The sequence below is a fragment of the Ornithorhynchus anatinus genome, chromosome 2 (genome assembly GCF_004115215.2).
Source record: "Ornithorhynchus anatinus isolate Pmale09 chromosome 2, mOrnAna1.pri.v4, whole genome shotgun sequence".
NCBI lineage: Eukaryota > Metazoa > Chordata > Mammalia > Monotremata > Ornithorhynchidae > Ornithorhynchus > Ornithorhynchus anatinus.
In genome coordinates this window covers 111203992-111230843 of record NC_041729.1, presented here as the reverse complement: position 1 = coordinate 111230843, position 26852 = coordinate 111203992, and the positions used below count along the sequence as shown (strand labels likewise).

Sequence of the window (26852 nt, the reverse complement as noted above, 5' to 3'; positions counted from 1 at the left end):
GACAGAGTGTTCTTAGTGAGGAGAGAAGGGGTGAAAAAAGTGACTTTACCCAAAGCTATTTTGCATATCAGTGGCATATGCACTTTTGGATAAGCACAATTACTGGTCTAATGCTATCCGATCTCTAAATAATCCTACTCAGAAGATAGTGAATTTAAAAGGAAATCGATTTCACACCTCATTAAGATTGCCAGAGCTATCCAGTTTTTCCACAAGGACTGAATCTTTTTGGTGAGAGAGACAAGGAAAGAGACAGACTTAGAAAAGTTCCACTTTGCAGTAGAATAAAAGTACAACTAGTTCTCTTAACATGGGGTTGAGATCTGGGTAAATCGCATACTAAAGAAAATTCCTGTTGTAATACACAGTGTCCGATGTCAGGTGCATGCCCACAGCCATAGCTTTCAACCCTGCATCTTGCAACTTCCACAGTGGTATTAGAAGAATGTATCTTAATTCCTCCATCGTGCTCTTTTTGGAACGTGTAGTGAAAACATGCATTTTTATGGAAGAATTGACTGTACGTGAACTTACATTCTACCTGAAAGCATTGGACAGAAAGATTGACATAAATTTAAAAGACTGCAAAACCTAACCCAAACCCTAATCCCAACATTAGTTAGTTTTGGAGTGTATTTTTTGGTAGCATATGTTGAACTCACCATTAGATGCCAAGCTTTTACCTGTGCTTATAACAATTCAGTTTTCATTGCTTCAACCTGATAAATTTGCCCTATTTCCAGTCTCATTATTCTTCCGACTTCCACTGTTTGTAAATAATTTCTGCATGTCTCCCACATTAAATCATAAGCTCCTTAGGTAAGGCAGAAAATGTGTGTCGTATTACTGTTGTACTCTCCCAGTTGCTAAATACAGCACCTAGCATTCAGTAGGGCACTCAGCATAAACCATTGATTGATCAATGGTTTGCTCTCCCATATGGTCAAAAATCAGAGTTCCATCCTGATTTGCTAGTTGAACAGTTTTGTATTAGTAAAGAGGATAGTATTTCCCTAGGTTTGCTGACCGGTAACAGGGAAGAGTTTACTTACCTCATAAAAGTGAGGTTTTTCTGCCTGAGAATAGATATCCCGCCGACACCCCAAACTTAACATGACCAATACACAGCTCCTTGTCTTCCCATCTAAATCCTGACTTCCCCATAATTGTAGATTACACCACTATCCTCCCTGTCTCACAAGCCAATAACTTCGACCCATCTCTCTCACTCAGCTCTCATATTGTATCTGTCATCATATCCTGTCGGTTCAGCCTTCACAACATTTTTAGAATCCACTCTTCCCTCTCCATCCAAACTGCTACCATGTTAACCCAAGCATTCATAATATTCTGCCTTGACTACTGCATCAGCCTCCTCACTGATCTTTCCTGTCTTTCTCCACTCCAGCCCTTACTTCACTCTGCTATTCAGGATATTTTTCTAAAAAAAGTTAAAACAATCACCTTGTCTCCTCCTACCTTTCCTTGCTGATATCCTACTGCAACTCAGCTTTCACACTTCCTTCCTCTGTTGCCAATTTATTCAGTGTACCTCAATCTTAGCTTTCTCACCACTGACCCCTTTCCCGTGTCTCCTTCATGTAAGACAGACTGCCATTCTCCCATTTTACGAAGCCTTATTAAAATCATGTCTCCAAGATACCTTCCCTGAGTAAGCCCTCATTTTCCATACACTCTCTCCCTCTGTGTCACCTTAGCAATTGAATCCGTACCATTTAGACACTTGATAGTCACCCATCCCCAAGCACCACAACATTTAAGTACATGTCAGTAATTTATTTTAACAGCTGTTTCCCTCCCTAAATTGTAAGCTCCTTGTAGGCAGGTGACATGACTCCAACTCTATTGTACTTTCTCAACCACTTAGTACCATGCTCTGCTTACAGCAAATGTTCAGTTAAATACCATTGGTTAGTTGATGGTTTGAAGACTGAGAAGAAGTGTGGCCTATTGGAAAGAACATGGACCTGGGAGTCAGAGGATCTTGGTTCTAGTTCCAGCTCCACCATTTGTCTGCTGTGTGATCTTGGGCAAGTTGCTTAACTTCTCTGTTCCTCAGTTACTTAATATGTAAGATGAGGATTAAGACCTGGAGCCCCACTTGGGACATAGACTGTGTCCAACCTGAGTATTTTATATCTACTTCAGCATTAAGTACAGTGCCTGGCATATATTAAGCACTTAACAAATACCATTAAAAAATGAGAAATTGAGTAGGTAATAGTGCTTCTGTTACCTCAAACTTAAATTAAAATCCAATGGGACAAGCAGCTCCCTCCTGGTGTCTTGTTGAGGGAGTCACATATATTACATTTATCAAGCATAAGAGGGCTCTGAACAGCTCCATTTAAAGCTGAGAGGCTAAACTCAAATGGCAAGGGACCAGAATAGGTGCCTGACTATATTTTCATGGGCACAGTATGGAAGTTACTGTTTCAACAAAAGGCAAATACACAATATGTGTCTCCTAAAACATGGACTACTTTCTCTGATTACTGAGAAGAGATAGTCTATGTTTTTATGTTTTGGGGGGTTTTTTTGGCCGGTGATCTCCTGATGACCTTTGTATTAATGGAATAGTTCAATGTGACCACTTGTTCAGAGAAAAGGTTGAAGAGGAAGTAGAGAAAGGTCAAAGAAAGTGCTGGTGCGCTGTCCTTAGAATAATAATAGTAATAATTATCGTGGTATTTGTTAAGCACAATCTATTTGCCAAGTATTATACTAGGCATTGGGGTAGAAACAACCTATCAGTTCTCAGAGTCCAAGTAGGAGGGAGAACAGGTATTAAGTCCTGTTTTGCAGATGAGAGAACTGAGGTACAGAGAAGTTAGTGACTTGTCCAAAGTCACACAGCAGACAAGCACAAGAGCTAGGATTAGAACCCAGGTCCTCTGACTCTCAGGCCCATATTCTTTCCTCTAGGTCATGCTGCTTCTCTTAGAATCATTAAATTAGAGGAAATTAGAGAAACCTGAGTAGTAGATCAATATTTAAATAGGCTAAGAAATTCTTTCATAAGATATCTTCCACCTTCCCTGTGTAAATACTGTTTTCAAGATAAAAATTTTTCAAGATTTTTCTTAATCTATATTGGGGTCTCTGAACATCCGAAAAACACCAGTATCCCACCCAGTATGCATGGTGGATACTGCAGTCTCCATTAAAATTTCTAGCACACGTTTCTCCCTGATCTAGAATTTTGTCAAGGTTATACTTATGCAATCTTTTCAGGACATCTCCCTGCCTAGCTTGCTCTCCTGGGCTTGTGCTTTGAAATGGCTTTGGAGGCTGTGGGGCAGGATTCCACCAGAAAAGGAACCAATCCACTGTTCTTAGATGGTGGATCAGTGGGGCTCAGGAAAGATTCTTCATAGCAGGAATATGAGCAGAAGTGACATCTCCAAGTTCACTCCTTCCCTTGAAGCCTGCAATATAAAAAAAATTCCTAATTTCGTGACATCAGGCCCTTTTACAAATAATTCACCTTGAATGATTTGAAAGCAGTGGATCCTCAAATTAGCATTGGTATTTAGCGTACAGACACTGTTGGTATTTTAATCTCTTTAAAAGCTTCTAAAAATGTCAATGTAGCATCAGGTCATTCATGCAGAGAACTGGAAAAAAATATCTGGAGCTGCATTTAACTGTCGTGCTATGTGTACATTAATTAGAATTGCAAAGCATCTTTTCTGTGTGGAAATTTTTTTGTAAGTAAGAAGGTCTTCATGGAATTTGGCCAGTTGAAACTGCAATAATTTTATCTTGGGCTGAAGATCAGATGAAAGATTCAGGGGAAGTCAGGTGAGAGGTTATGGAAACTTCCTTGTTGCTAGGATACTCTTTCATGTTCTTAAGGAGAACTTCTCTAACTGCAATGTTCCATTGCAACTTGTCCACTGATGTTCAATACAAATGATTGTCACATGCTCTCTGACCAGGATGTCCGTGCTGAAGTTGTCATGAACCACTGTAACCTTCGAAAAATAGAAAGGGATTAGATGTTTAAAAATCAGTAAAAAGCAATTCAAAACCTGATTTTAATGGTCCAAAGCAACAGTTTTGGCACCCAAACTTATTAAGTTAGCCAAATCCTGGAAGTAAATTATTCCCAGAAATTATAAGAAATACTCAGGGCACATCAAAGCAGTGATTTATAATGTGGCATTCTGTGACTTGAAAGAATTACTGCTCCTTCACCAAAGCCTAAGCAGCAAGAAGCAGTGTGGCCTAGTAGAAAGAGAATGGGCTTGAGGGTCAGAGGACCTGTAGTCTAGTTCTGGGTTCACAGTTTACCTGCTGGCTGGCCGTAGGCAAATCAGTTAACAGTGCCTCAGTCCCCTCATTTGTAAAATGGGAATTAAATACCTGTTCTCCTTCCTATTTAGAGTTTGAGCACCAAGGTCAAGTGGATAGAGCATGGGCTTGGAAGTCAGAAGGACCTGGGTTCTAATCCCAGCTCCACAACGTGTCTGCCAAATGACCTTGGGCAAGGCACTTCACTTCTCTGTGCTTCAGTTACTGGGGATTAAGACTGTAAACCCTATCTGTGACAGGGACTGTGTCCAACCTAATAAGCTTGTACATATCTCAGCGGCTACTATAGTGCCTGGCACATAGTAAGTGTTTAACAAACACCATAAAAAACCAAAGCCTGATTATCTTGCATCTACCCTAGCACCTAATAGAGTACTCTGTACACAGTAGGTGTTCAATAAATGCCATTGATTGATAGATTGATTTAGAATCAGCATGGCATAGTGGATAGAGCACAGGCCTGGGAGTCATAAGGCCATGGGTTCTAATTCTGGATCTGCAACTTGTCTTTTGTGTGATCTTGGGCAAGTCACTTCACTTCTCTGGGACTCAGCTACCTCACCTGTAAAGTAGGAATTGAGACTGTGACCCCCAAGTGGGGCAGGGACTGTGTCCAACCCAATTTGCTAGTATTCACCCCTGCATTTAGTGCAGTGCCTGACATATAGTAAGTGCTTAACAAATAACAGAATAATAATTATTACTAATTTTAATAATAATTATTATTGTTATAATCCCAGCTCTGCCACTTGCCTACTGTGTTACCTAGGGCAAGTCACTTAACTTTGCTATGCCTCAATTTTATTGTCTCCAAAATGGAGTGTAATACCTGTTCTCCCTCCATAGATTGTAAGCCCCAAAGTGGGACAGGAACTGTTTCTAACTAAATTATTTTGTACCTACCCTAGTGGTTAATGCAGTGCTTGGTACATAGTAAGCACTTAAATATCGCAGTTACTCACCTAATTTATTCCTGGGAGCTGGCCTCATCGGATGAATAAATATAGATTGTAAGCTTTCTGAGACCAGGAATCTTGCCTTTGCTTATCCGGGATACCAACATTAAATAGTTTACAAATTGGAGGATGAAGAAATGTAGTGAAATAGACAAGTGAAAGCTTCAATAACAAAAAATGTAGAAAAGGGCCTTAGGTGGTTTTCAAGAGAAAGGATATAATTAGAGTACAAGGGCCAAGGAGGGAGGGTTTTTTAAATAATATTTATTAAGCACTATTATGTGCCAGGTACTGTACTAAGCTGTGGGATAGTTACAAGATAATCAGGTTGGACAGAAGGGGCTCACAGTCCTAATCCCCATTTTACAATTGAGGCAAATGAAGCACAGAGAATCTATGTGACTTGCCCAAGGACACAGTAGAAAAGTGGTGTAGCCCGGATTAGAATCCATGAACTCCTGACACCCAGGCCTGTGCTCTATCCACTTCAGGAATAAGATGGTGAGAAGAGAATTAACTGGAAAAGGCCTGAAGGAGATTTGATTTTGGGAAGGCTACAGTGTACTACAAACAGCAGGTGCTCAATAAATACCACTGATGATACAGATAAAGTTGTCAGTTGTCATTGGCAAGATAGATGAGATTGAGGTACAGTGAGTAAATTGGTGTTGAAAGAGCAAAGTGTATGGGCTGGGTTCTAGTAGGAAATCAGGGAGGTAAGGTAGCCTAGAAAAACAGTGTTGACTAGTGGATAGAGTACAGGCCTGGGAGTCCAAAGGACCTGAGTTCTAATTCCTGTTCCACCACTTTTCTGCTTGTGGTACTGTGCAAGTCATTTAACTTCCGTGTTCCCTCATCTGTAAAATGGAGATTAAGACTATGAGCCCTATGTGGGAAAGGGACTGTATCCAACTGAATTATTTTGTTTCCAGCACTTAGAACAGTGCCTGGCACATAGTAAGTGCTTAACAAATATCACAATTATTATTATTAAGGTAGGAGGGGGTAATCAAGGCGATTGAGTGCTTTAAAATCTATGGTAAGGAATTTCTGTTTGATATGGAGGTGGATGGGCAACCACTGGAGGTTTTTGAGAACTGGGTATTCATGGACTGAACAGTTTTGTAGAAAAATGATCCAGGCAGCAGAGTGAAATATGGACAGTAATAGGAAGAGACAGGAGCCGAGAGGTCAGCAAGGAGGCTGGTACAGTAATCAAAGAAAGATAGGGTAAGTGCAGTTTGGATGGAAAGGAAAGGGTGTATTTTAGGGTTATTGTGGAGGTTGAACCAATGGGATTTGGTGGCATATAGAATGATTGAATATGGATTGAATGAGAGAGATGAGTTGAGAATAACGCCAAGGTTATGAGCTTGTGAGACAGGGAGGATAGTGGTGCTGTCTACAGTGATAGGAAAATCAGGGAAAGGGCAGGGATTGGGTGGGAATATGAGGAGTTTTATTTTGGACATTTTAAGTTTGAGATGTCAGTGGCATGTCGCGATGCCCTGAAGGCAGGAGAAAATAAGGGACTGCAAAAATGAGAGTGATCAGGACTAGAGTTGTAGATCAATCAATCGCATTTTTAATCAGTGACACTTATTAAGTGCTTACTGTATGCAGAGCACTGTATTAAGCACTGGGGAGAGTACAGTATAACAAAGTTGGTTGACACGTTCCCTGACCACAGTGAGTTTACAGCCTAGAGGGGGGATCATCCTCATAGAGATGCCTAATTGAAGCCATGGAAGTGAATGAGTTCTTCGAGGGAGTCGGTGTAGATGGAAAATACAAGGGAAGCCAGAACTGAGCCTTGAGGAGCCTCCTCTGTCAGAGGTGGGAGGCAGAGGAGGAGCCTACAAAAGAGACTGAGAATGATCAGTCAGAGTAATAGAAAGAAAACTAGGAGAGAACAGTGTCAGTGAAGTCAGGGTTTCCAGGAGAAGGGGATGGTCGACAGTGTCAAAGGCAGCTGAGAGGTTGAGGAAGATCAGGATGGAGTAGAGACTGTCAGATTTGGAAAAAACAATAAAACATTCAAACAGCATGAAACAAGGTCAGTTACACAATACACAATATAAAAACCAAAGTCAGTAGGGTGCTGTGGCTAGAAGAGCATAATTTCAGGCTCCTTGTGATTCAGAGTCCATGGCATTCCCGAAGCTACATCAGTGGCTACTGTGAACACTTGTCTTCCTGAGGTTTTAAAGGCAGCTTCATGTTACTCGTGTTGTTCTCTTTCCTGCCACGGTAGTGCAAAGCAGAATGGAATGGGGTCTTCTCAATGGGGCAGGGGGGAGCGGGCGTTGGTATCAGTGAAAGCTGCATGTCTGGTGCGCAGAGCATGCTGGAGGCAGGCAGACAGTTTCTCAGCCCCATTGGAGGGGGGAAGAAATTGCCAGATGATTTGCTTGGCTAGAGGTGACAAGGGTTCACAGAAGCACAGCAGTGGTGTATACAGATAATTTGGGGTGCAGGCAGACATTTCCTCAGCCACAGTGGGAGGCCTGAGCGTGAGCCTACGAAGGTGCACTTTTCGGTGCAAGCTAATAGTAGAGAGGGAGCAGGTGGTTGCAAGAATAAGGTTTCTGGTTTCTCAGACTACCCGTCTCACCTCAGAATGCACCCCAGAAATCCTGACACCAGCAAGTCTTTTAATGGCTGTTTCCTCCTGCTGTACTCTAGGCTTCTTGAGGGCAGTGTGTCTATGTGCTCTGCATATAGCAAGAACTCAGTAAATACCACTGATTAACTGATTGATTAAAGTCAGCTAGATGAGAGCATCCGGGCTTTTGTCTTCCCCCATGGTCCTTGACCGCAACCCCACCATCAGTCAGTCATATTTATTGAGCGCTTACTGTGTGCAGAGCACTATATTCAGGGTTTGGGAGAGTACAGCACAACAATAAACAGGCACATTCCCTGCCGTCAGCGAGCTGACAGTCTAGAGTCACCCTGGAATACTTCACCCAATCCATCAAACAATCAACAAGTGACTTATTGAGCACCTACTGTGTGCCAAGGCCCATACTCCGTGCCAGGTACAATTGAGTAAGAGCAATGGTCCCTGCCCTCATTACCACCTAGAGTCGAGTCAGGCTGGCAGAAGACTTAGAGGAATGGGCCATAGCTCTTCACTTTGGCCATCAGTGTCACTAGGCAACAGTTTTAAATTGGACATAATTGTGCATCAGTCATCCTAGAGCATAAAAGCCTAATGTTGAGAAGGGTGTAACTGTGACCCAGAGCATTAGGGAAATGGCATGGCCTGGTGGAAAAACGTGGAGCCGGGAATCTAAAGAACCAGGTTCTAGTTCCAGCTCTGCCCCTGATCTGCTATGTGACCTTGGGTAAGGTGCTTAACCTCTCTGTATCTGTTTCGTTATCTGTAAAATGAAAACAAGATGCCTCCTCTCTCTACCTCTTAGATTGTGAGCCTCATAGAGAATGGGGGATGTGCCGTCAACTGGTGATCTTGTATCTACTCCAACGCTTTGGCATGAAGTAAAAACTTAATAAATGTTAAGATGATTAATAATTAATTCTGCTAGTCACAAGTCCCCCTGTCATTTGCAAATGTAGAGTTAAGAAATTTGCTCTCTGCAAAGGATGTGCTGGCTTGTTATTCTAGTGCTGATTGGCATAGAGTTGGTGCTTCAGAAATACAGACAATACAGATATCCACCTCTGATTCTTAGCAAAAACAAATGCCTGGTTCAATCTGCAGATAAAGCATGATAGGCAAGATTTCCTTTCATTTTCCCACCCCCCATGTCATCTGCCAAGTCTAGGGCAAAGAATCTTTGTGCAGAGAAATCAGGAGACTTGGATTCTAGTCACAACTCAACCAGTGGTCCACTGTATGACCTTGAATGAATCACTTAACTCCTCTATGCCATGGTATTCTCATCTCTAAAGTAGAATAATCATCTGTCCTGCAGAGAAATGCTAATGAGATTACTGATGTGAAAGTGCTGTAGTAAAAGGAAAGGACTAAAAATTCCCCATTCCATCATACCTAGTACACACTTGGACTCTAGTTACCCCATCAGTTGCTCTGATATCAAAGTCCACTTGGGGTGACATCTGCTATGTTGATATTTATCTGATCAGCAGATATGACTGGGGTGGGAGAGTGGGACTTTCTGGGAAATGGGGTCAAAGGGGAATCTTTGCAGTATATGTTACCTCCTTTGCCAGCTATAGATTCATATGGGGTGATTCCAGATTATCTCTATGGACTTCTGCAATTCCAGCTTTTAATGTCCAATAACACTGACAATGCAGTGATATAAAATAGTCATGTTGCTGAAACAAGATCTGAGCAGAGCATTGTGGTAGGTTGAAGTATTCCCTTATCAGCGCTAATGTCCGTCATTCAAATTGAGCAGGTGGTTGTCACGGACAAGGTTCAGTTTGGTTCACTATCTGGTAGGGCCTAATGTTTCAGGAAACTGCAGCTCATAGGAACATAGAATCTCCTAAGTTGCAAATATATTACTTGCATGTGTGGATAGGGCTTGGAAGAAATGCACCAAATGGTTACCTCATTGCCAAGAGCAGCAAACAAATTTCTCTAAAGTTCAATTTCGCAGGTGGGGAGAGGCTGGTTCATTGTACGGGTATGTCTTAGATGCGCAACTCTATGATTTGTGGTTTTGCTTAACTGTGGGGACCTCTTTGGTCACCTCTTGAAAGGCATGAGCTGACCCCCAATCCTTGAGTATCAAGTGAGTCAACTCTCCTGGGCAGAGTTAGGTTCTTGAATTCCCAGAACCATGTCTTCGCAGTACCAAGAGCCCAGGATTAATTCATTTGTCCTGGTTCTGAACATGATAGTGGATTTTGACCAGTTGGGTGGCAGAAGGCTAGCAAGCCTGGTGTGGATATGGAGAAACAGGGTCCTCAGATGTGGGCAGTGTGGGCAATACATACCATTTTCGAGCAATAAGTACCATTTTAACAAGAATAGTTGCTCTAATCAGTGGTATTTATTGAGTGGCTACTGTAGGAAAAACATTACAAAGCACTTCAATCAATCACATTTATTGAGTGCTAATTATGTGCAGAGCCCTGTACTAAGAGTTTGGGAGAGTACAACAGAATTAGCAGAAACATTCCCTGCTCATAATGAGCTTACAGTCTAGAGGGGGAGACACACATTAATTTGAGTAAATAAGAAATTTATAATATACAATTTAAAGGTAGATACAAAGGGCTGTGGGGTTAGGGATGGAACAAATATCAAATGCCAAAAAGTCATAGATCCAAGTGCATAGATGACTCAGAAGAGAAAGAGAGATGGGGAAAAGAGGGCTTAACTGTGGGGAAGGCCTCTTGGAAGAGATGTGACCACTGAGGGGGGAGAGAGTGGTCGTCTGGTGTATATGGAGGGGGAGGGAGTTCCAGACTAGGGTGATGATGTGGGAAAGGGGTTGGCAGTGAGGTAGACGAGATCGGGGCACAGTGGGTAAGCTGGTGCTCGATGGGTGGAGTGTGTGGCCTGGGCTATAGTAGGATATTAGTGAGAAGAGGTAGGATGGGGCATACACCAGAAGCAGAACTCATAGTCTCTTCACTCAGCAGGTTTACCATCTCATGATTGTAAGATTACTTCATGATCTTGATTCTTCTTTGGAAGTCTAACCCTTTATAAATGATGAGTTATCCCTAGAGGTGAAGTTCCTCTCCAGAAGAGAACTGCTGTGCTGAGTGTGCACACAAAAGCCTGGACACACCTTCTTGGATGTCACTGTCCAGTATTATGATGGAGCTAGGGAAGATTCCAGGGCTTTACAGTGAAATTAAAAATGGCGGGCCCACAACACCATCTAGTTCCTTAGTTCTAGATGTCAACACCCATGAAATCCCAGTGCATGCATAGTGTGTCCCTGCTCTTAGGGGCATGGCCCCCTGTAGAAGGTCCAGTGCAGGATGGCAGGGCCCAGGAAATAGCACCCACCATTATGCCACTCCAGTTACATAGCCCTTCACCTACACTCCTCAAGTATTTAGATAACAGAAGCCAGCCACTGACTCTTTCATTTAGCTCTGTGTAGTTCACATTGATTTGGGGGTTTCATCTTCACTTTTCTGTAAGGAGTTGCATGAGGGGAAGTTAAATGACTACCTGTTGGGTGAAGCGAACCAACTCTGCCCTCAAACACATGTGTTTTCATGCATTCCTCACCCATTTCTGAAGGGTGAACTTGCTGAGAAAGTGGTTGTTAAAGCCCATGCTTCATTCCATATTTCTGTAGTCTTAGTTATAGGTGGGGAAACAAATGCATTTAATTCTACACAAAAATAAGTACACTGGTGAATGATATGGAATATTAGTATGGGGTCTCTGTAATTTGAATGTACACAAAAATACAGAAACCATAAATATATGTGGATAAAGAAATCTGTTTGTGGGCCCCAACCACTCACCCACCCATCCTCTGTATCTCCCACAAAAAGAAACCTCTGGCTTCATATTCCCTAATGGAAATGTTCTTATAGTGAAAAAACATCAAGCAACTTCATTGTTGAGAGGGGAAATATTTGGAGCCAGGCAGAGAGGCCCTCCAAGACTGAGTGAGCTCCTCAGGCCAATTCCTCCGGAGCCTAAAGCCCTTAACTTGGACTAGGATAAAAGCCTTACAAGTTTAAAGAGTCCTGCCTCATGCATACCCTGAATCACCCACACTGTTAGCAAACTGTGAGGACAGGCAGCAGTGTGCTGTGAGAGAGACTGAGGAAAGGGGAGGGGAGAAAGAGAGGAGGGAGAGGAGGGAGACAGAGAGAGAGAAGAGAGGTCAAGCACAGGCATTTAAAAAAGGCGGCACATCTTTTAGACATGTTTCTAAACAGTCATAGTTCATGCTTTTGAACTATATTATTATTCCTTGAAGTCCCACATATTATCAATTAATTTGTTCCAGAAAAGTTCACATGATCACTAAAATTAATTGATTTTTGCTTGAGTTGACATTAGTATGTGCTTTGTGTGTCTAGTTCAGAATGAGATTCAGAAGTCTAATAATGCATTGCTCCATTCAAATTCAACAAAAAGGCTAAATTTTCTCATTAGAAGGAAAGACAGGTGGTAATGAGGATGGGAAAAATTAGAAAGCACCCTGTTAAACCATCTGTTTTCTTTCTCCCACAGGTCCTGTACAATTTGTTCAAGTCTTTTTGCCAGATGACCACAATTAAGACCATTGATATATTCGCTGGATTTGCAAACTTCTTTGTGGTGGGAATTGGTGGGGTATTGATTGGAATCTTTTTGGGATTTATTGCAGCATTTACTACCCGTTTCACTCACAATATCAGAGTGATTGAGCCACTTTTTGTCTTCCTGTACAGTTACTTATCATACATAACAGCAGAAATGTTCCACCTCTCAGGCATCATGGCGTAAGTATCCAAAGCAAGAGAGCAGTAGTTCTAGGAGAAAAGAGTGCGAAAAAGGGATTTCAGTGAAGGACTGTATTATTCTAAGCTGAGACATGCATGCTGAGTAGTCTCCCTAAATGAGTGGGGTGCTTTCTTGTATGTTATATGTTTTATATACTAAGCTTTTTTCCTGACCATAAAATGAAAATACTCATATACTCAACTATATTTTTAAAGTCAACATTGTGGGTACAGTATGAAAAATGTCTTAAAGATGTGCTCTTAGGTGCCAGCTATGCAAAATGGCAATCCTGAAGATTTGCTCTGTGTGTGTGTGTGTGTGTGTGTGTGTGCATGCACGTGTATGTGTTGTTCAAATAATTTGAATCCACTGCATTCTATATTTCAATTCAGTTCAGTCACACTTTTTGAGCACTTACTGTGTGCAAAGCATTATACTAAGCACTTAGGAGAGTACAGTATAACAATAGACAGACACATTCCCTGCCTACAACAAGCTTACAGTCTTGACTCTTGTTAGGCCTCTGACTTTCAGGATGAATAAAATGTCAGGCTGGGTAGATTACTGTCAAAGAGCTTTTCTCATAAAGAGATCTTTCTTTTTGATAGGTGTGGGTCTGACCTAAGTTTGTTAAAGTTTTCCTAAATCTTTGATTGAAAACTTGACTGGGCCTTTGACTAAACATTTGATTTGGAGTAAAGACATAGTTGATATCTCACCCTCAATCATTCTACTTTGAAAAACCTTGCTACATGATTTATTAATTCATAGTGAATTAAGCTTGAAACACTGTGATTTAAAAAAACAGATTAAGAACTTAATCCTTAAAAGAGTTAGCCTTAAAGAAGAGTTCAAAGATAGCCCAGAAAGGGAAGAAGGGCCCATTTCATACCAAACATGATGAGTTAAATATTTGCACGGTTTCTGTTTCAGAGATGAACCTAAATAAAGCAACATATTAATCCAGTTTGACCCAGTAATGAAATGTTCCATCTCTTTCCCCAGTTGCTATTCATATCGTCTGTACGGCTTCCAGTTCCTTCCTCGTTCTTTGGCTAATGCCACTGAAACCATATGATCAGGTAGTTACAATGTCTCTAGGAAAAAAAGGGAGTTCCCATCTCTCATGTTGGCAAGTTCAACTTTTCAAGAAGGATGAATTGCAACATGATGCCAGCCTGAGCTGTAGCAGAGTTCTGTGGAGTCAAGGCAGAGAGGGGCTAAGGCAGAGACTTAAGAGCAGCCTTGAAATGCTTCCATGGCCTCATCCGGTTGGCTTTCTTCCAGGTCACCTGCCAATTGCCTAGACACAGACAGGACCTAGGGTTTGTTGAGACTCCAGAATTTGCGGTGGAGTCACCTGGTGTATAAGCCCGAGGCCTTCTCCACCTGAAAATTGCTCTGGAGTTTTAAGATATCCTTATAGCAAGTGATCGGCTGACTTTCTGCCTCTGCTTTCCCCAGACAGGCACTCTGTCTACGTGATCCAGAGGGATATGGAAAGCAGAGAGATATGTCTTTGTAAAAATGAAAATTGTGGGTGGTTATCTTTTTGATGGGTATTAATTTAAGCATAGGTTTTATCTGTTCCCTGTTTCAGAGGGCATGTTTCTTATAAAGCACACTTAATGGGAGAAAAAAATCCCACTTAAAAAAAAAACTTACAGGCAAGGAATTTCTGGTATTACTAAAACAAATTGCCTCTATTACAAAACTGTGTCGGATGGCTGGAGGATTGTTGCACGCACACTTTCTGTCCCTGGGCATTATAATTCACTGTCTAAATAAATGTTCAAGTGAAAGATTGACAACCACAAAGTATATCTACTGGGTAATCAGTATGCTTTTCCAAAATAGGGCGTAGGAGATACTTGGTTAAATTACCAACCCTAACCATTCATTTCAAGCTTTTAGTTTCTGTTCAATCCATTTTCATATATGCAATTAAGTACCTTGTGATGGGCTAAGAAACGTGGTCTATTATCACCTGGATAGGTTGGAATCTCAACTGCAGCTAGAAATACTGAACTGCTATTTGGGGTGTTTAACCTTTAGAGTACAGAACACCCTGCCTATGGGCATTTCAAAGCAAATATTCACAGGAATGAAGTTAGAGGATCTGTCAAGCTTGCTTAGTGTGTTCCATGATTTCTTGTCCATTTGTCCAAAAACGAGAAAAAATTTGTTAAGCTTCTGAAGACGTTACTGCAGTGGGTCTCCCTTGTTGTGACGCTCTGGCAACATATCTGTCTCGTAGTAAATCTCCTTCCTGTAATGTAGATTAAGGGATTCAAATGGCTTAAAGTGACCGGTCTTAGTTCACCCCATAAGCATGTGGCTGATAGATTAGCCTGTTAAAAGCCAGGCTTCTACAAAGTTTAAGACCCAGGTTTAAAATTAGACCAGCAAATCAGGGAGGAAACAATTAAACCCAGTTTCTCTCCTCTAGTTTTACTGGAAGGTCACCAGCAGACTGCAGTTCTGTCTGGGAGCACTCCAAGCCCATTATCTGGGACTCCCAACCACATTCAGTCAGATATTAGAAGTCTCAAGGTATCTTGTCCTTCCCAAACAGCTCCCAGGGCCTAGTAGAAAGAGCAGAGGCCTGAGAGCCAGAAGACCTGGGTTCTATCCGTGGCTCCGCCACTTGCCTGCTGTGTGACCTTGGGCAAGTGGCTTAGCTTCTCTTTACCTCAGTTTTCTTATTCAAAAAATGGGGATTAAATGCTTGCACCCCTTCCTACTTAGACTGTGAGCCCCGTGAGGGACAGGAACTGTGTCTGATCTGTCTTGTATATACCCCAGTGCTTAGTAGAGTACTTGGCACATAGTAAGTACTTAGCAAATAACTTACTTTTTTTAGAGCAATTAATAAGTGGTATTTATTGAGTGCTTACTGTATTAAAAATTTGGGAAAGTAAAATCAATCAATCAACCAACCAATCATATTTATTAAGTACTTGCTGTGTACAAAGCATTGTACTAAGCACTTGAGAAACAATATAACAGAGTTGGTAGATATGTTCCCTGCCCACAGCGAGATTACAGTCTAGAGGGGGAGATAGATGTTAATATAAATAAATAAAATTAGTGCTCTACATAAGTGCTGTGGGGCTAAGGGAAGCATGAATAAAGGGTGAAAATCTAAGTGTAGAGACAGTGCCAAAGGGAGTGGGAGAAGAGGAAATGAGGGCTTAGTCAGGGAAGGCCAAGTGGAGGAGATATGATTTTAATGAGGCTTTGAAGGTGGGGTGATTGATCTTCTGTATACCTAAGGGCGTTTCAGGCCAGAGGCAGGATGTGGGTGAGGGGTTGGTGGAAAGAGAGTTGAGGTTGAGGAACAGTGAATAGGTTGACTCTAAAGGAATGAAGTGAGTGGCTGGGTTGTAGTAGGAAATCAGGGAGGTAAGGTAGGAGGATGCAAGGGGATAAGGTGATTGAGTGTTTTAAATACTATGGTAAGGAGTTTCTGTTTGATGCCAAGGTGGATGGCCAACAACTGGAGGTTCTTGAGGAGTGGGGATACATGGGCTGAATGTTTTTGTTTTTTTTTGAAAAATGATCCAGACAGCATAGTGAAATGTGGACTGGAGTGGGGAGAGACAGAAAGCAGGGAGGTCAGTAAGGTGGTTGATACAGTAATCAGTGTGGGATAGGATAAGTGATTGGATTAACATGATAATAGTTTGGATGGATTGGATGGAGAGGAAATTGCAGATTTTAGCGATTTTGTGAAGGTTGAACCAACAGGATTTGGTGATGGATTGAATATGTGAATTGAATGAGATTGATGAGTCGAGGGCAATGCCAAGGTTATGGACTTGTTAGGGAGGATGGTGGTGCTGTATATAAGGTTGGGAAAGTCTGTGGGAGGGCAGGGTTTAGATGGGAAAATGAGGAGTTCTATTTTGAACCTGTTAAATTTGAGGTTTCATTGGAACATCTGAGTAGAGATCCTGAAGGCAGGAGAAAATGTGAGGTTGCAGAGAAGGAGAGAGATCAGGGCTGGATATTTGATTTGGGAATCATCCACAGAGAGATGATATTTGAAGCCATGGGACAGAATGAGTTTTCCACGGGAGTGGGTGTAGTTGGTGTACAATAGAGTTATAGCACGTAAGCAAAGAAAGTGAACAGATTACTGGAGGAAAGGGGAGGAAGGTGAACCTCCTATATTATTGGAGGGACAGGTGTTGGGAGGGACATAGAGGAAGAGGCAAATATAGGTTATTTTTACAGTATAGAATCAAAGCACACTCTATCGCAGCATGTTTCCTTCCCATTTTGGTGGTCCCTCATATTTTGAAGACCCTGGAGTTTTCATGGATTCATTCATTCATTCATTCCATCGTATTTATTGAGCACTTACTATGTGCAGAGCACTGTACTAAGTGCTTGGAATGTACAATCCGGCAAGAGAATGCTATCCAGGCCTGACTTCAGACATTTGAAAACTCTGAAGTAGGGTGCAACTTGATTCCCCTCTCTGCACCATTCCATATGACATCATCACATCAAGCTGCATGCACCCATAGCATTTTGTATGACATCGTTATGCAATGCTGCTTGTGTATGCATTGTATCATAGTGAAATCTTTTCAAAATCTGTACCATACTGGAAGTTTTCCTGGGGGTGGGAGAACACTTTACCCTGCCCCGCTTTTCTCCAGAACTACTGCATTCCCCTTCCAAGTCACCACTGACACAGAAACTGCTTGTGACTGCTCTGCCATCATCCTCCATCCTGGCCCACCACTCTTTCTCAGATTGCATCTGATGTATTGTGCCACTCATGCAGCATCTGAAGCCAGCCCTGGTGTTAACTTCACATCATTTTTGGTGCAGAGAGATGGCAAACCATCCATCACCAACACTCTTCTCTTTCCTGCTCTATCTCCCTTCATCTGGGAAAATGACTCCATGGCAGTTGGCTACTTTCCTGTGTCCATCCTGGGCCCTCCCCATTGAGTGTTGACTTAGTTGGCTGAGCCTGAGAGAGTGGTGATATTTCCATTTATCCTCCCCTCAGAACTTGGCAAATATAAAAATGTTCCAAGGTGACTTTATACATCTTTTCATCCACCCCTCACCCCCCAGCCCCACCGCAGAGAGTTGGACTGAAGGCAACACCAGTATTCAAAATGACTTATGTTGGGCTCATTTCTTCTTAGTGCCACCAGGCCTGAATCAAGCCTAATTCAGGAAATAGCTGCAAAGGTCAAGAAAGAAAGTTCCATCCTTTTCCCAATCGTTTTAGGGGCAGATAGACCCAAGTTTTTGGCTAGTCAGTGAACTGAATGTGGATCTGTTTGAAGTTCCCTTGTTCCTCTGTCTGTGGTTTAGGGTCCCTAGAATGATAAGCAATGATTTTTGGAAAGTTAGACCCATCACAAATAGTTCCTTCAGAGAAGCCATCAGATCTATTATAAAGAAGCCACCAGATCTATTATAATGCCCTTGTTGAAGAGCAAAGCACCATTGATTAGGGTTGTAAAAACAAATAACTCTGTTGGAAAGTAAGAAAAGGAGGAAGCAGAAACACACACTGAAAATGTCATTGACCTGGGCAAAGGCATTTGCTGAATCTTACAACCTGGTTTATTCCAGTCACAACAGAAACCACACAGTTTATGCAAGGGACCTTAAGTTACTAGCAAGCACCCAAGACAAAGTTAGTCTTTCATTCTGTTCTCTGTCAGCCAGGCCAAGTCAACAAATACAGAGACTGGAATGCAGGACCAGAGTTGGATTAAAAACCCTTGTGAAGAAATAAAACACAACAAAGTTCTGAAGACAATAGATCTCCACAATACATTGCACACATAGTTCCTCTCTTTCCAACCACACAAAAAGTTCAGTAAAAACTGCATCAATTTAGAGGTTCTCAGTAAACCTCAGTAAACCTGCAGTTTGTTGCCTCATTTTTAGATGGGCTATTCTTGAAGGGCTTATTCCTAACATACATAGATTCACAGAAATGGATAGAAACATATGACATACCAGAAAGATGATATGTTTAAAAGGTCCCCTCTTTTAATGTTTTAAACCATTACAGGTTGGAAGTCTGACCACAGAAACTCTTACCTGAATTTAAAATGTGTAATATTTGTGAAGCATGTATACTTATCAAGCACTTATCAAGTACTATTTTCAGCACTAGGGGAGATACCAGTTTTTAGGTCAGACACAGTCCCCATCGCATTTGGGGCTCCTACTAAGTAGGAGGGAGTGCAGGAAATGAGTTTTACAGATTTTACAGATGAGGAATCTGAAGCTTAGAGAAGTAAAGTGACTTACCCAAGGTCACACAGCAGACAAGAGATGGAGCCAGGATTAGAATTCAGATTATCTGACTCCCAGGGACGTGCTCTTTCCACTAGGCCATGTTGCTCTTCATGTTATCCTGAATGTTGGTGAGAGGTTGCTCGCCTATGCTGAAGACAGCAATGGAAGATCTGTTTTACCAAAAGAGTATCATCAACGTATGGGCAAGCAGGTGCACCTTTTAAAATTGCAGCCATTAGCAAGTAGTCTAGAACGACTCCTTAATAAGACAGCAGCGGCTTTGAAATTGTCCATCCTATTTCTAAAGAAAGATGATCTTGTGCATCTGTATAATATTTGTACATTCTCGTGATAAATCTTTTCTAAAAGTAGATGCTTAGAATTAGATATTTCATACCCTCTCAAGGGTAATCTAAAGTCATTTAGAGTCAGTTATAATTTTCCATTCAGTACCAGAAGAGAAGATATCATGTCACATGACTTGAGCACTGTTTTTAAAATGATCCATAAGAAAGTGATTTCAAATTGAAAACATTATATATATATATATATGTTCACCCAAGAAACTTCCTGTCACCAGTAGAGGTCTTAACTCAGAAGTTATCAACCTTGAAGGCATTTTAGAGTTATGGTCCAGAGTAGGGGAGATCAATCATTCAATCACTCAGTCGTATTTACTGAGCACTTACCTTGTGTAGAGCACTCTACTGAGCACCTGCAACATAGTTGGTAGACACATTCCCTACTAACAAGAGTTTATTGTCTAGAGGGGGAGACGGACATTATTTATAATATATAATACATATGTGCATAAGTGCTGTGGGGTTGAGAGTGGGGCAAATATCAAATGCCCAAATGCCACAGATCCAAGTGCATAGATGAGGCAGAATGGAGAGGGATGAGAAAAGGCTGAAGGTTGCTGCTGACATTATCAGTGGTCCTCTCCTGTAAAGATACCTCTGTATGTGTGAGGAAGAGTATGTTTGGGGGACTGGGGGAATGGTTAGGGAGAGAGGGGACAAGGACAGGACGTGTCAATCAGGGATGGAATTTTAGGGGAAGAAGGGCCAGGTGGAGGTAGTTCTACTGAAACCTTGAGACTGTAGGAGTAAACTTTCTGAAAGGCTTGTAAACCCTGTAGTTTGGATTAACTGATTGAGCCTGAAAAAAATCGAAGAAAAAAATACCATCTCTCCTCAGCTTCAGAAGGTTTTTCCTTCCTGGACTGTGTAAGCTCAATGTGGGCAGGGAACGTGCCCACCAACTCTGTTATAATGTACTCTCCAAAGCTCTCACTACAGTGATCTGCTCACAGTAAGCTTTCAATATATATGATTGATTGATTTTAGTTTTGGTAGCATGAAAATAGAAGTCATTTTAACTGGTTTTCAGAAGTCATGCACAAAAGTTGTACCATTTTTGTGATTAGATATTGACCCATTTGCCTGGCAGTGTGGGGGGCAGTTAAATTCCCAGCCTTACAAGTATGGAAAGGGATGTCCAGAGATGCTAATTCATTTCCCCAAAGCCATAGAGCCAACGCATGCAGAGCTAGACATAGAACCCAGAATTTTGGAGTTCTGACTGTGTCCTCAGACTGCTCTGGCTCATATTGGAAGTCATTTTCCTTAATGGTTTTCCAGAATTACCAGCAAGCTGGAGGGTGGGAGTTGCAAAGGGCACAGAGAATATACAGCCATATATCCTAAACTGTTTCTGTTTTAGAAGTTAATAATAATAATAATGTTGGTATTTGTTAAGCGCTTACTATGTGCAGTGCACTGTTCTAAGCGCTTGGGTAGATACAGGGTAATCAGATTGCCCCACGTGGGGCTCACAGTCTTCATCCCCATTTTACAGATGAGGGAACTGAGGCACAGAGAAGTTAAGTGATTTGCCCACAGTCACACTGCTCAGAAGTGCGGGATTTGAACCCATGACCTCTGACTCCCAAGCCCGTGCTCTTTCCACTGAGCTACGCTGCTTCTCTAAGTTCAGGAGGTATTTTTTATCAGGTGAAATATCTCTTTCCCAAGTTTAATGTGGTCCTCACTCATAACCACTGAGTGGATCCAAATAAAGAGCAAAGTGAATTGCTTGGGCCATGACATTCTAACTGGTAATGAAAGCTTAACTCAACTTAGAATGAAGATCAATTAGCTTCGTTTTTCACCATTCCAACCAAGATTTTGAATCATTTTTTCTAGTCCCAAAATAAAATCAAAGGTCTGTGATCTTTCTGAGCTTTCTTTGGTGTAAAAGCTTCTTAAAATGTATTAAGGGTCAGGAGTCCTGTGGGGAAAGGTTTAAAAACGACAGTTGGCACAGACTATAATATGACTTACAAGTAGAAGCAGTTATACTGTTGATTTTGCTGAATTGAGGCTTGGCGGTAGCACTGTTAGTGAATATTTAATAGTTGAAAGCTCTCTTTTCTTTTGCATCATTTTACAAGAGATAAAAATACAATTTAAGTATGTTACTTTTTCCCTCTGGGTTTTCTAGAACTTCCTCCCCAAATTTTATAAACTGCTGACCCAGAGCAACACATCTTACACATTCAATATTTTATGGAGTGTCTAATTTAGTAGCACACATATGCTTCGCATTACATAAATTATGTACATTTCAAGGACACTATATATAATTAAGCATTCTAAGGGAAGATTATATATACTGGATGGGACATGTTGTATGTAGCAAGCCTCCAAAAATTTAGTTTCAAAAATAAAAGTACTATCATAGCAAAGGCTCTAGCAATTTGGTCTCACTCTTTGAAGCTGTTAAGCAAAAGGATTTGCAGGAATCAGCAGTAAAGTTGCAATTAGTGTACTTCCAAAAAGGCATTTATTTCTGAGATGTGCCATTTTAAGTAATTCTGACTCATTCAGACAATTGTATTTATTTAGCACTTACTATGTGCAGAGCACTGTACAAAGTACAATATAACAATAAATGGATATGTTCCCTGCCCACAATGAGCTTACAGTCTAGAGGGGGAGACCGACATTAACATAAATAAATAAATTACAGATATGTACATAAGTGCTGTGAAGTGGGGGCATGAATAAAGGGAGCAAGTCAGGCTGATGCAGAAGGGAGTGGGAGCACTTACTGGGTGCAAAACATTGTACTAAGTGCTTGGGAGAGCACAACACAATTGAGTTGCTGGACCTGTTCTCTGCCCACAGTGAGTTTAGGGTAAAAAGGAAGACAGACACTAATATAAATAAATTACATATAATATATAATTTACAGATGTGTACATAATTGCTGTGTGGTTGAGCTCTTACCTCAGCAGTGGCCACTAGAGAATTCTTGGCATTTGGCTGTTGAAGATCTTCAGGACAAATTGAAATTCAGAATCAAACCAGAAGCAGGGCCAGCAAAACAAACACTTAGGATTTTATTTCCCCCCATATAAATTTCAGTTGTCAAGCCTTCTAGCATTTTGATGGTATTTGTTAAGTACTCACTAAGTGCCAAGTACTAGACTAAATGGTGGAGTAGAGGCAAGATAACCTGGTTGGGCAAAGTCCCTGTCCCACATAGGGTTCCCAGCCTAAATGGGAGAACAGATGTCTAATCCTCATTTTACAGATAAGGAAACTGAGGCAGAGAGAAATGAAGTGACTTGCCCAAGCTCACACAGCAGACAAGTGGCAGAATCAGTATTAGAACCAAGCTCCTCTGGCTCACAAGCCTGTGCTCTTTCCACCAAGCCACTCTGCTTCCCAGCAGCATGGAACACAATTCAGTATTGAGTTTAGGTGGGCTAGCAGCAGGTCAAACACCTAGAGCTGAACTGACCAATCCTAGTTCTGCCATTCATTTTTTCTGCAGTAGGTTCTACAGTAGCTTTGTAACTCTTGTGCCACAGGGACTCCATCTGAACAATGGGGAGAGGAAGTTTGGTCTTTCTTTGAGGATTTTTGGGCAGTATTTTCATTATCCAACAGTTTGGAGTTCTATTCTTACAAAAACCTTGCAGTCCTGCACTAAATGGTCCTCTGCTGGTTTGAAAGAGTGAGGTTCCCTATATACCAAATGTATTAACCTGAGTGGCTTAAGCCTTAAAAAGAACTGGGTTTAAAGAATCTCATTCTTCCTGGGGTGTGTGTGTGTGTGTGTGTGAGAGAGAGAGAGACACAGAGAGAGAGAGAGACATGGAGAAAGAGTATAGATAGGTATTTTATGGATTTGTGGATGAGTAAGGGAGATTATTTCTCCTCCTGAGAATGGGAAGAGTAGCTTTTGATTTAGCTGCTCCAACCTGCATTTCTGGTATGGCTCAGGCAGAGTGTGAGCAGGAAAATGAACCTTTCCCAGGCCTTTCCCACAATGGCTGACTGATTCTCCAGGGCAGGAAGCTGTCTGTCTTAGATCACCTTAGGTAATCTGAGAGACGGAGGGATGGAGGTCCCCTTCTCTTCCATGGAGAGCAGGCTGTGTTCCTATGGCCTTCTGAGACCAGAGGAAACAACTGAGCTGATGAAAGCATAAGTTCCAGATCTTACAAATGAATGAAAAATGAGGAGCATCATGGCTTAGTGAAATTAGCATGGCACTGGGAGTCAGAGGACCCGGGTTCTAGTTCTGGCTCTGCCACTTGTCTGCTGTGTGACCTTGGGCAAGTCACTTTACTTCCCCATGCCTCAGTTACCTCGTCTATAAAATGGAGATTGAGACTGTGAGCCCACATGGGACAGGAATTGTATCCAACCTTATCTGCTAGTATCCACCCCAGCGTTTAGTACAGTGCCTTGCACATAGTAAGTGCTTAACAAATACCATAATTATTATTCTTACTATTGTTATTCACTTCTCTGTGCCTCAGTTACTTCATCTGTAAAATAGGTTTTTAGACTTCTAGCCCCATGTGGGGCATGGACTGCATCCAACCTGTTTAGCTTGAATTAGTTTGCAACTATGCCAGGGCTTAATACAGTGCCTGGCACATAGTAAGTGCTTAACCAATACCATTTAAAAAGTATGAAATAGTTTACCATACAAACAAGCTACAGAGAGCTGTAGAAATACTGCATGACAATCACATTTTTCCTCAATGCATCCCCTCAGAAAACTGATATTGCAAGTAATTTGATTACCTAATAATTAGTAATGATAATAATTGTGATATTTGTTAAGAGCTTATTAGGTGCCAAGAACAATACTAAGCACCAGAGTAGTTAGGTAATCAAGGTAACCATGTGGATGACAAGAATATTCGCAAGAGAGGCAGTGCTAACTTCATTCACTTTGGGAATAATAGAATGCTAAAATGGGCTGGAGAATTTTCCTGCTCATTAACTCCTTGGAAGCCAGGGATGGTGTCTCTTACTTTTATTGTTTGTTCCCAAGAATAGGGTATAGTGCTCTACAAATGCTATTGGTGATGGTAATGATGACAAATTTATCCTTTGCTGCTGTTCGTCCCATATCTGCACCCCCACCCCCCCAAACATTCCTTAGTACCATTTCTTGGCACTAGCACACTCAGAAGGAGGCAGCCCCACCTCTCAGGGCAATAGAGGATTCATTCATTCATTCAATCATATGTATTGAGTGCTTACTGTATGCAAAACATTGTATTAAACACTTGGGATAATACAATATAACAGAGTTGGTGGTCACATTCCCTGCCCATAGTGAGTTTACAACAAGCTTAGATGTAGGAGGAGGAGTTTGAGTGAGGAGAAGACTTAATAACAGTAGTGATGGTTACCGAATCTCAATTTTCCATGGCAAAGGATAATTAGAGAAGCAGTGTGGCTCAGTGGAGAGAGCATGGGTCTGGGAGTCAGAGGACTTGGGCCCTAAACCCAGCTCTGCCAATTGCAGACCTTGTAATAATGTAATAGTAATAATGATGTTATTTGTTAAGACTTACTTTGTTCTAAGCGCTGGGGGAGATAGAAAGTAATCAGGATGTCCCACGTGGGGCTCACAGTCTTAATCCCCATTTTACAGATGAGGTAACCGGCACAGAGAAGTTAAGTGATTTGCCCAAAGTCACACAGCAGACAGTGGCAGAGGCAGGAGTAGAACCCACGACCTCTGACTCCCAAGCCCGTGCTCTTGCCACTGAGCCACGCTGCTTGTCTGCTTCTTGTGTGACCTTGGACAAGTCACTTAACTTTACTGTGCCTCAGTTTCTTCAACTCTAAAATGGGGATTAAATTCTCCTCCCTTCTACTTATACAGCGAGCCCCATGTGGGACAGAGACTATGCCCAACTTGATCAACTTGTATCTTCCCTAGTGCTTAGAACATCAGTGCTTGAAATACATTAAAAGCTTAACAAATACCATAAAACAAACAAACAAACAAGGGAAGGCAAGGCCCACTTACATCCCTGAAATCCACTCATTCCTCAATCTTGTTTTAGCCAGTCGTATCAACATTCTCCATTCAGTCAAGCAGTGGTATTTACTGAAGGTAAATCCCAGCTCTGCCACTTGTGTGCTGTGTGACCTTGGGCAAATTGCCTCACTTCCCTTTGCCCATTCATCGGGAAAATGGGGACTAAGATTGTGAACCCCATGTGGGACATGGACTGTGTCCAACCTGATAAGCTCATATCTACCCCAGGACTTAGTATGGTAGGCACATAGTAAGTACTTAACAAATACCATAAAAAAGCGATAGGAGTTGGGATAGAGCTAGTAGAGTAAAATGACCTTATCTTTGCCCTCAAAGTGCTTGCTGTGCAATGGAAGAGTTCATCACCTGGAGTCTTTCACTATTGGCATAGGTAGCGAAATGAACTGATTCCTCCTCTTTTCATTTCCACATCTGCCTCTGATGGGGTTAATAACTATATTAATTGTGGTATTTGTTAAGCTCTTATTATATGCCAGGCATTTACTAAGTGTTAGGGTGGATACAAACAAGTCGGATTGGACATAGTCCTTGTTCCACATGGGGCTCACAGTCTTATTCCCCATTTTACACATGAGGTAACTGAGGCACAGAGAAATTAGGTGATTTACCCAGAGTCAAAGAGAAGACAGGTGGAGGAGCTGGGATTAGAGCCAGGTCCTTCTGACACCCAGGCCCATACTCTATCCACTAGGCCACACTGCTTCCCATGATGATGATGTGCAGTAAATTATCCATGAATAAGTTATCCTGGAGTAATCAGGAGGTGATTGGAGTTGGTATTTAGATAATTTATTACATCTGAGTAAATGCTTTAGTTACTACCTACTTGCTACATTGTCCCTCATTTGTGTGTTCAGTTTCATGGGAAAGACATGTTTCAGGAATACTGGGAAGCAGCGTGTCCTAGTGCATAGAACACGGGTCTGCGAGTCAGAAGGACCTGGGTTCTAATTTTGACTCTGTCACTTGTCTGGCATGTGACCTTGGACAAGTCATTTCTCGGTGACTCAGTTACTTCATCTGTAAAATGGGGACTAAAACTGTGAGCCCCTGTGTCCAACCTAATTAACTCATATCTACCCCAGAGCTTAGAACAGTGACTGGCACTTAACAAATGCCATAAAAAAGTAACCGCTCTTTTCCCTTCATGTTACCTCAAATACCTGAAGTTCCATGCTGTTCAAGATAGAAGAGGATTTTGTCCAATTCATATATTATATTTGGTGGTCTAGCTCCCTGAAACAGATAAGTCATTGTACTACATCTCATTTCCTGAAATAACTCCCCAAATAGATGCCATGAGTATTTTTAGAGTGGAAGCAAAATACTCCAAGTCACGGTAAAGTCAAGTTCATAGTGAGGATCAACAAATGTTATAGTGGTTCATTGTAAATGTTAATATTAAATAAGCTGTGTGACCTAAAGAGCATGAGCTCAGAGGACCTGGGTTTTAAGCTGGCTCTGCCATGTGTCTGCTGTGTGAC

General features: G+C 41.6%; 1 protein-coding gene across 1 annotated transcript in view; it reads left to right on the top strand.

Annotated features, from left to right (window-relative positions):
* The window catches only part of SLC9A2 (solute carrier family 9 member A2), a 90668-nt gene that overhangs the window by 28782 nt on the left and 35034 nt on the right, over nucleotides 1–26852 (top strand). Inside the window, exon 3 of the mRNA XM_001514625.6 lies at nucleotides 12448–12698. Coding sequence (XP_001514675.2) covers nucleotides 12448–12698 — 251 coding nt within the window. The remainder of the gene's footprint in view (nucleotides 1–12447; nucleotides 12699–26852) is intronic.